Raw genomic sequence first — 9,687 nt, 5'->3', positions numbered from 1 at the left:
TTAATAGACATTTGGATTTGTCAAGGTTTTGTGAATACAATTATTAATATATGAGCAGAAGTCTTTACATGACCCTACTTTCTGTTTTCTTGGGTAATGGATTAGGAATGGGATTTCTGGGACATGTGGTAAACATATGTTTTGCTTTATAAGAAACTACCTGGATGCCTGAGGAGATAGATCAATTGGTAACGTCTTTGCCCAAGCTTAAGGACCTGAATTTGAATCCCATAAGCCACATAAAACAGCTAGGTAAGGTGGCACATGTCTATAGTTCAGACCAGAAGAGGCAGAGACAACTGGATCTGCAGAGTTTGCTGGCCACCTAGCATTCTTGGTAAGTTCCAAGTTCCAGAACATAGATCAAAAAACAAGATGGATGGCTCCTGGGGAATGACATCCAGGACTGACCTCTGGCCCCAATTCACTCATACGTGCACACACATGCACACACAAAGAAACCACATTGACTGTTGCTTAATACCCCACTCCACATATAAGTTCAGACACTCTGCCTTTGTGCCAGTTTTCAGCATATTTGGCATGGTCAGTCTTTCTACTTCTGGACGGAACTAGTAGATGTGTAGTTACAGCTCATACTGGTTTAATTTGCATTTCCCTAATGACAATGAGCATCTTTCCATGTACTTTCTAGGCATTTGTATATCTTCTTTGATATAGTGTTTGACTCTTTTGCCCACTTCTTGTTGGTAATTGTCTGTTACTGAGTTGTGGGATCTTATAGAGCTAGCTGTGTGCTCTGTCAAGTGCTTTACCTGTGTTTTCTCTTGTGACATATCTTCCGTGTTATTATTGTTGTTGTTTTTTCCAGACATAGTTTCTCTGTGTAATAGTCCTGACTATACTGTGTAGGTGGGGGGTTTTGTCAGGACTGCTGGCAAGCTCCCACATAACCACATAGAGATGTAATATTAATTATAAATGATTGGCTGATAGCATAGGCTTGTTACTAACTAGCTCTTACACATTTAATTAACCCATATTTCTATCTATGTTCTACCACATGGTTCAGTACCTTATCTCAGTATGACACATTTATCTCCTCCTTCCTCTTTGTCTTGCTCTGGACCCTCAGACTCCTTCCTTCTTCCCAGCACCCTCCTAGTCTGGCTCTCCCACCCAATCTCTTCTTGCCCAGCTATAGGCCAGTCAGCTCTTTATTAACCATTGAGAGTAATACATATTTACAGTGTACAAAGATTGTTCCACAACATTTCCCCCATTTTGTCTAATTAAAAAGGAAGGTTTTAACTTTAACATAATAAAATTATATATAACAAAAACAGTTATCAAGTAAGAATTACAATTATAATATCCAAATACAAATAAATCCATTTGTATTTGGCAAAATTAGAGAAAATACTCCATTATTTATCTTATCTTTGTGAGTCTAAAGTTTTATACCTAATTTAACTTTTATCATAACTAAGGAAAAGTTTAATTATTTAGTCTTTAACCCCATCAAAGACTCTAGAACAAGAGTGACATCTGGCTGCCTGACCAGTCACCCAAAGTTCTGTAACATTGGGGTATCCATATTTGGCCTATAGGCCTAATATATCTGACAGACATTTCTGAGAAGCAAGAAATTTTGAAGGACTGTTCTCCCTTGTCTTGGCAAAGTTTGGTGGTCACTTTTTTTTTTTTTTTTTTTGCATCATACTGGTCCAATTTGGACAATATACTGTCAGCTTTTGAAGCAATGGCAGTTTCTTTGACCCTATCCCCCTCCCCCAGTTTGCCCAGGAGATTTAATCTATTTCCCCTTCCTAGAGAAATCTACATGTCCCTCTTAGGGTCCTCCTTGTTACCTACCTTCTCTGGGGTTATGGATTGTAGCTTGGTTATCCTTTGCTTTATATCTAGTATCCACTTATGAGTGACTGACTACATACCATGTTTGTGTTTCTGGATCTGGGTTACCTCACTCAGGGTGACTTTATCTAGTTCCATCCATTTGCCTACACATTTCATGATGTCCATATCAACCTGGAATTAATCCATAGCCTCTCATTTCCTGTAGAAATAAAAGCATAACCTCTTCCCCAAAACAACATACCTTTTGACTTCCATTTTAAAGTCAAGATACTTTTAAAATACATAGGTTGATTTAATCTAGCAGTTTCCATAATTCAATGTTTCTATGTATTTCCCATCTTTACATGGATTATTTATTATTATTATTACTTTACTCCTTTTTAAAGACTTTATTATTTTTAAACTATTTTTAAATCTATGACTGTATATACTCTTTCTTTTTTCTCTCCCAAGCCTATGCATATTTTTAAACATACTGTAGCCTGATTAGTTTTTTTTTTTCCATTTGGGTTTGTCTTTTCTGTATTGTTTTTTGATGGCATGAGATGAATCAAATTGTTATGTCAGCTGCTGGCACTGCTCAGTTTAGTATATGACACTAGCACATGGTGGCTGGCAGTTGGTTCCATCTCGCAGGCAGCTGCTGGGAGACATGTCTCTCTACTGCTGTTGACATGAGAGACACTAGACTAGTAAGCTACGTTTGCCTCCATTTTTGTGCGTTTAGAACCTTTTTAAAGCTTTCTCCAGTCTTATGTGGATGTAGGTGCTCCATGTTGATATGCCATTTGTAGGCAGAGTTTTTCATTGGAACTGTGGGCCAGCTCCCAAATAACCATACAGAGACTTAATATTAATTATAAATGCTTGGCAGATAGCTCAGACTTGTTACTAACCAGCTCTTACGTTTTATTTTATTTTACTTTTTAAACATTTATTTATTTATTATGTATACAGTGTTCTGCCCTCATGTATCCCTGCAGGCCAGAAGAGGGCACCAGATCTCATTACAGATGGTTGTGAGCCACCATGTGGTTGATGGGAATTGAACTCAGGACCTCTGGAAGAGCAGGAGGTGCTCATGACCCCTGAGCCATCTCTCTAGCCCACTCCTACATTTTAAATTAACCCATATTTCTTATCTACACTCAGCCCCGTGGTGGTACCTTTTTCCAACATGCTGAGAATTTTGTGAGGAAGAATTCTCAATAGTCCATAACTTCCCATATGCCATTCAATAAATTTTTTTTTAGCCAAACAGGATATGGCCAGCTCTTAGACTTAGTTCCTTTTTCAGGGAGCAAAAGGAAAGAAAAAAGTTAGAAGGAAACATTTTTCTCTAACCTAAGAACCTTTCATCTGTTAAGCCCTGGGTAAACAGCGACATCGCTTATCATTATCACCATCCCAGGGACTAATGAAGTCTCCAGCTCAGGACTGTCAGCAGCAGCCTGAGACCAGTGCAAGAAAAATTCTTCTGCCCTGCCAGACACTAAAGCCAAAACCCTTCAAGGGGCCAGCAGCCAGCCTCCCCTGCTTCCCTGTAGTTAAAAGCTGGAGAAGCCTGGCCTCCGGCTCCCTAGGAGTAAACTTACCCCCTGCTCCCTGGTTCAGAGCACCAGGAGAGAACTTTACCTGAACTTTGGATGTGGAAGCTGAATCTCAGGCTGTACTGAGAGAGATGAAGGCATGGAGAACAGTTCTGAGACATTTGCAGTCAGCCCAGGAGCAAAAGCTGCAGGACGTGCAGGAAAGAGTGGGGGTGCAGGGGGGGCCTCCTGCTGACTTCTTCAGTCTTTGATTTAGCAGGCTGTATACTGTAGAGTTCTAGTGTCCCCTCCCTTCAGGGCTCTTCATTGGCAAGCTACAGAGATCTATCTTATAGTCTCTTTCTATCCTGTACTAGGTTTTTTTTTTTTTTGGTTTTTCGAGACAGGGTTTCTCTATGTAGCTTTGCGCCTTTCCTGGAACTCACTTGGTAGCCCAGGCTGGCCTCGAACTCACAGAGATCCGCCTGCCTCTGCCTTCCAAGGGCTGGGATTAAAGGCGTGCGCCACCACCGCCCAGCCCTGTACTAGGTTTTGATGTTGAGACATTATCATATGTAACCCAGGCTGACCTTAAACTTGTTATGTAGCTGAAACTGACCTTGAACTCCTGATCCTCCTGCCTCTATTTCCCAAGTTCTGGAATTGTAGGACATGCACCACCGTAAGGTAACTTTTTTTCATGCCCTGCTTAAGGTAACTTTTTCTTTTTAAAAATCCCCCTCCCCTGGAGCTGAGGACCGAACCCAGGGCCTTGCACTTGCTAGGCAAGCGCTCTACCACTGAGCTGAATCCCCAACCCTTTTAAAAATTTTTAACATTTAGTATATGTTTGTGTTTGTCTCTGTTTGTCTGTATAATGTCTGTGTGTATGTGTGTAGTGCCTGTGTGTCTGTGTGTGTAGTGTCAGTGTGTGCCTGTATGTAGTGTCTATGTGTTTGTGTATAGTGTCTCTGTGTGTGTGTAGTGTCTGTGTATAGTGTCTATGTGCGTGTGTCATGTTTATCTCTGTGTGTGTATAGTGTCTGTGTGTGTGTGTCTATGTGTGTGTGTGTAGTGCCTGTATGTATAGTGTCTATGTGCATGTGTAGTGTTTCTCTCTGTGTGTATAGTGTCTGTTGTGTGTATGTGTGTCTATATGTGTGTGTGTGTGTGTATGTCTGTGTGAAGGTTGGAAGACTAGTTGTGGGTTGGGTTCTCTCATAGTGTGGGTCCCAGGGATTGAACTCAGGTCGTCAGGCTTGGGCACAAGCACCTTTACTTACTGAGCCATCTCGTGAATTCCAGGGTAGCAGCTTTAAGCTTCTGCAAGACTTAATGCTATTTTAATTTTGAGAATGTCAGTGTTACTGCAAACGTAAGTTGTTTGTGGAAGCAGATCTTTTTACAGTGTGTTTATTTGTGTTTGAATGTGTGTGTTTATGGACTCACACATGCCATGGTACACACGCGGAGGTCAAAGGAGAGCATGCGGGAGTCAGTTGTCTGTCGTCTACCATGCGGGTTCCAGGGATGGACACAAATTGGGTCTGGCAGCAGGCCCCTCCCCCTGAGTGGGATCACTGAGGCCGAGACAAGACTGTAAATCTGTGTAGTTTCCCTTTTGGAACGACAGGAGTTAGCAGAGGCAGAACACAAACCTTAGCTTATTGGGACAATAAAAACCTGACATTTAAGTTTTCAATCCCAATTTACTCTACTGTTTTCCAGTCTTAGTGGGAACCATATGTTTTGTGTATTAGGTTAATGCTTGTTACTTTTAGGATTCTAGGTAAAAAGAAAAGGCTAAACCTATTGTTGTTTGAAATGTTGGGGTACAGGTATCGCTGCAGCTACCACACAGGCCTTAGCTTAACGGACTTCTTCCACGGGGTTCCTCTTACAGCTAGTCCTCCACGACTGGTCACTGTGGAGGAGCTTCTAGAAACAGCGAAAGGAGTCACCAACATGGCTCTAGCCCACGAGATTGTCGTCAATGGAGACTTCCGGATTAACGCCGTTGAATTAGCAGAAGGCAGGTGCGTGCGTGGACGTGTTTACTAGAGCATTTCCCAGTTCTGGGAATGGCTTTTCATTCGATGCCAGTGTGTTCAAGTACATTCTTCCTTTTGTACATCAGTGCTAAAAACATTCCTAGGTGAGGAGTGACTGTCGTGAACACGGGTCTGAAAGCCACGGAGGCTCCAGGACGCAGGAGAGGGCCTGGAGCCTGGCATCTGCCGGGCCGTCTTGCTCTGTTAGGGTTTAGCCGTTTCACTCTTTCCAGGCCTCGCTCCCTTCGTCTCCTGTAGCTGTGTCGTTGTTGGTATTTAACTTCCGAGCTCTGCCAGATCCTAAACTACGGGAAGACAAGGGAGCCAGGTGAGGTGGCCCATGCCGTAATCCCAACACTCAGGTAGTGGAGGCAGGAGCTCGGTTCAAGGTCATCCTCGACTACGGAGCAAGTTAGAAGCCAGCCAGGGCCACATGAGTCCCTATCTCAAAAAACAAAAACCAAACAATAATAATAAAAGTTGAAGGCGGGAGAGATGGCTCAGTAGTCAAGAGTACTTACTGCTCTCACAAGAGGACTTGAGTTCAAGTCCACACGCCCACGTTGGGCAGTGTACAACCACCCGTAACTCCATTCCAGGGGGATCTATTGCCTCTGGCCTCTGTGGGAACCTGTATTCACATATATGTCACATGTACGTATCATAGGATGTTGCTGAGGTCAGAGAAAATAAAATTAGCAACTCTGAATTTTCCAGTCTTTAAGAAATTTAAAATTTTATGTATATGAGTGGATTTTCCTGCATGTATGTTTGTGTACTGTGTGCATGCCTGGTGCCCGCAGAGGTCAGAAGAGGGTGTTGAATCTTGGAACTGGAGTTATGTCTGGATGGTTGTGAGCTGCCATGTGGGTGCTGAGAAGTAAATCCACATCCTCTGCAAGAGCAACTAATGCTCATAGCCACTGAGCCATCTCTGCAGCCTCTAGTCTGCTCTCCTTATGGCAGGCATCAGTATATGCTAGTCACTGGATTCACTCTTATGTCCGGGGTGGCTTTCCTTGGTTCCTATGGTTTTGAAGATTTGTTACCCTACAATCATAGAATTTATGACTTTGAAAACTATTTAAACTCAGAGATATATGTATATATATATAGTATTATATTTATTTGTCTTTCTATTTTTTCTTGTTGTCTTCAGCTTGGAGAAAAGAGTAAAGGAGATTGTACATAAAGCATTCTGGGATTGCTTGAGTGTCCAGCTAAGTGAAGACCCCCCAACATATGACCATGCCATCAAACTTGTAGGAGAGATCAAAGAGGTAAGGCAGAGAATGAACTGTGCTTAGGGATTGTCCATTCAGCCTGTGTTACTATGCCAGAAGACTCTAAAGAGATTGAGGGTCATAAAGTTACGTTAATTGAAGGAATTTGGATTGAGTACTTATGATTTAGCACCACTGGCCCTTTAAAAATTTTTCAACCAAGCCGTGATCACCTGAAGGCACTACTTTTGAACAACAAAGAAAACGTTCATTCCTCAGAGACAACAAAACTTACATTATGAGATATAGAGTATTTATAAATTTTTAATAGGTATGGACACATTCAGTTTATGTTGGCCAAAAAGCGACTGTGCCTTGGGGCTGAGAAGGCCATAGGTGGAAGGACTTTCTGCAGTGGCTTTACCACCCTCTGAAGAACTAGCTGGGAAAATAGGAAAGAGCGCTTGGCCACAGGCTCCATAGCAACTGTCCTCTCCTTTGCTTCTCATTAACCATTTTTAGCCACACGTGGTAAGACACACCCATGATCCTAGCACTTGGTTTGCTGAGGCAGAAGGGTCTCTAGCTTGTAGCCAGACTGAACCGCACAGCAAGACCCTGCCTCAAAGGACAAACACAAACCAACCCACAAACTGCCAGTTTTCTCTTGCATCCAAGCAATTGCTAGAATATGAACAAGGCTTAAATAGCTATTCTAAATGATTCATATGCATGTTTGTCTGTAGATTTGTTAAGAGGCTAAAAATATGTGCAGTGTCATAAGAGCAGCTGGTGATCCTTTACTTTTGAATAGTTATCAACTCTTTTGTGCACAATAAAGATGCCTAACGAAGAAACTCTGAATGAACTTAGCTGTGCTCTCTTGTAGACCCTGCTCTCTTTCTTGCTGCCTGGTCACACTAGACTAAGAGACCAGATAACCGAGGTCTTGGATCTGGATCTGATTAAACAGGAAGCAGAGAATGGGGCCCTAGACATTGCCAAGCTGGCAGAATTCATTATTGGCATGATGGGGACATTGTGTGCACCTGCTCGAGATGAGGAAGTTAAAAAGCTAAAGGACATTAAGGAAATAGTGCCTCTTTTCAGGTATGGAATGTGTCCATCACAGTACACCTGGCTGAAACCTGCTTGCAGGGACTCAGTCATTTCAAAAATGTTTCTAAAACAAATACATAAAACACAGAAATGTAGGAATTCTGCTACTCACAGCCACTGTTTTTCCAGGGACTAAGGGGCTAAGGTAGGATCTTGAGTTCAAATCTAGTTTGGGGAACATAGTGAGATACTGTCTTAAAAATGAATGAATGAATAGATGAATGAATGAATGAAGAATAAAATAAACAAGGGAGATAGCAAGCAGTTCCAGCTGGTCGTGACTGTGATGACCAGGTTGTCCAATCTTTTGACTTTTATAAAGAGAAGTCGGGAGATCTGATTGTTTGTTCATTTTGTTTTGTTTTGAAGTTTTTTTTTTAAGATTTACTTATTTCATTTAGATGGTTGTGAGCCACCATGTGGTTGCTGGGAATTGAACTCAGGACCTCTGGAAGAGCAGTAGTGCTCTTAACCTCTGAGCCATCTCTCCAGCCCCCTGGTTTTTGAAAGCACTGTATGAGCAGTTTGGGGTTACTGTAAGTCAACAGCTGCCCATGGGCAGTTTCTGATGGCCTTTGCTTCCCTGTGGGTGGCCGTAGAGAACTGCCAGGACTGTTTCCAGGACAGGTGGGCTGCTGTGGATGTGTGAGCTGGACGGAGGAGCAGGGGGAGGCCTCCAAATGCATCCTTTCCTGTACATGGAGAGGAAGGCTGTGGTTCTGAAGGGCCATGGGCCTGGGAGCACATTTGATCCCATTCCTGCTTTTGTGTAGGGCCACGTCTACACCCGAGCCTTGGGTTTTTGTTTGTTTGTTTGTTTGTTTGTTTTTCTTGATATTTTTGAGATAGGATTTTTCTTTGTAACCCTGGTTGTCCTGGAACTCACCTTGTAGACCAAGCTGGCCTCAAACTCGCAGAGATCCAAGTGTTTCTGCCTTTTGAGTGCTGGGATTAAAGGTGTGCACCACTGTGTCCAGCAAGCCTTGGGTTCTTTTTTTTTTTTTTTTTTTTTTTTTTTTTTTTTTTAATGTGCTTTGGTGTTTTGCCTGCATGAGGGTGTCAGATTCTCTAGGACTGGAGTTACACACAGTTGTGAGGTGCCATGTGGGTCCTGGAAATTGAACCCGGGTCCTCTGGAAGAATAGTCAGTGCTCTTAACTGCTGAGCCATCCCTCCAGCCCCTGAGCCTTGGGTTCTTAACTTGGATTCTTACCTCCTGCATGTGGGCACTTAGCTGTCCTTGGTCATGGTATAGGCCAGGCAGGATAGAAGGCACTCTCAGAAGCAGGCCAGGAGTTTGTCTTTGGGTACAGAGTGTGAACTAGCAATTACATCACTGAATTAATTAGAGCATACAATACCTCCTAAAACACAGAGACGGGGAAAGAGGGGGAAGAAAGGAGAAAGTTAATCTTTGTTCTTTATTTTGTTTGAAACAGGTCTCTCTGTGTAGTTCTGGCTTTTCTGGAACTTGATATGTAGACCAGGCTGGCCTCAAACTCACCGAGATCCTCCTGCCTCTGCCTTCAGAGTGCTGGGATTAAAGGCGTGCACCACCTCGCCTGGTTGATTTTCATTCTTTGCTTAGAAAGTGACTCCTTTGTAAGCACAACCACCAAGAGCTGCAGCTCAGGTCAAGACCCCATCCTTCCTCTGCCGCCAGGACCACGCTCTGGGCTGCAAAGGCAGTGTCCAGTGAGGAGCAGGAGTGAGGGTAAGGGGCTTCAACGCACCTCAACATTTTGCACTTTTTTTTCAGGCAGGGTTTCTTTGTGTAGTCTTGGCTGTCCTGGATCTCGCTCTGTGGACCAGGCTGGCCTCGAACTCACAGAGATCCACCTGGCTCTGCCTCCTGAGTGCCGGGATTAAAGGTGTGCGCCACCACCGCCAGGCAAATTTTGCAGTCTTTCAAGCCATTAGTTAAGT

The 9,687-nt window shown here is 43.1% G+C and overlaps 1 protein-coding gene across 4 annotated transcripts in view; it reads left to right on the top strand.

The window, feature by feature from the left end:
- Tcp11l1 (t-complex 11 like 1) overlaps positions 1-9,687 on the top strand; it is a 33,010-nt gene that overhangs the window by 8,338 nt on the left and 14,985 nt on the right. For all 4 annotated transcript variants that reach the window (XM_037205068.1, XM_028877892.2, XM_037205067.1 and 1 more), the window contains 3 exons: positions 5,272-5,404; positions 6,579-6,699; positions 7,532-7,752. In XM_037205068.1, coding sequence (XP_037060963.1) covers positions 5,272-5,404; positions 6,579-6,699; positions 7,532-7,752 — 475 coding nt within the window. The remainder of the gene's footprint in view (positions 1-5,271; positions 5,405-6,578; positions 6,700-7,531; positions 7,753-9,687) is intronic.

Source organism: Peromyscus leucopus, chromosome 4 (assembly GCF_004664715.2).
Source record: "Peromyscus leucopus breed LL Stock chromosome 4, UCI_PerLeu_2.1, whole genome shotgun sequence".
NCBI lineage: Eukaryota > Metazoa > Chordata > Mammalia > Rodentia > Cricetidae > Peromyscus > Peromyscus leucopus.
Note: the sequence above shows the minus strand (reverse complement) of the source record. Positions and strands in the feature narration are given on the sequence as shown.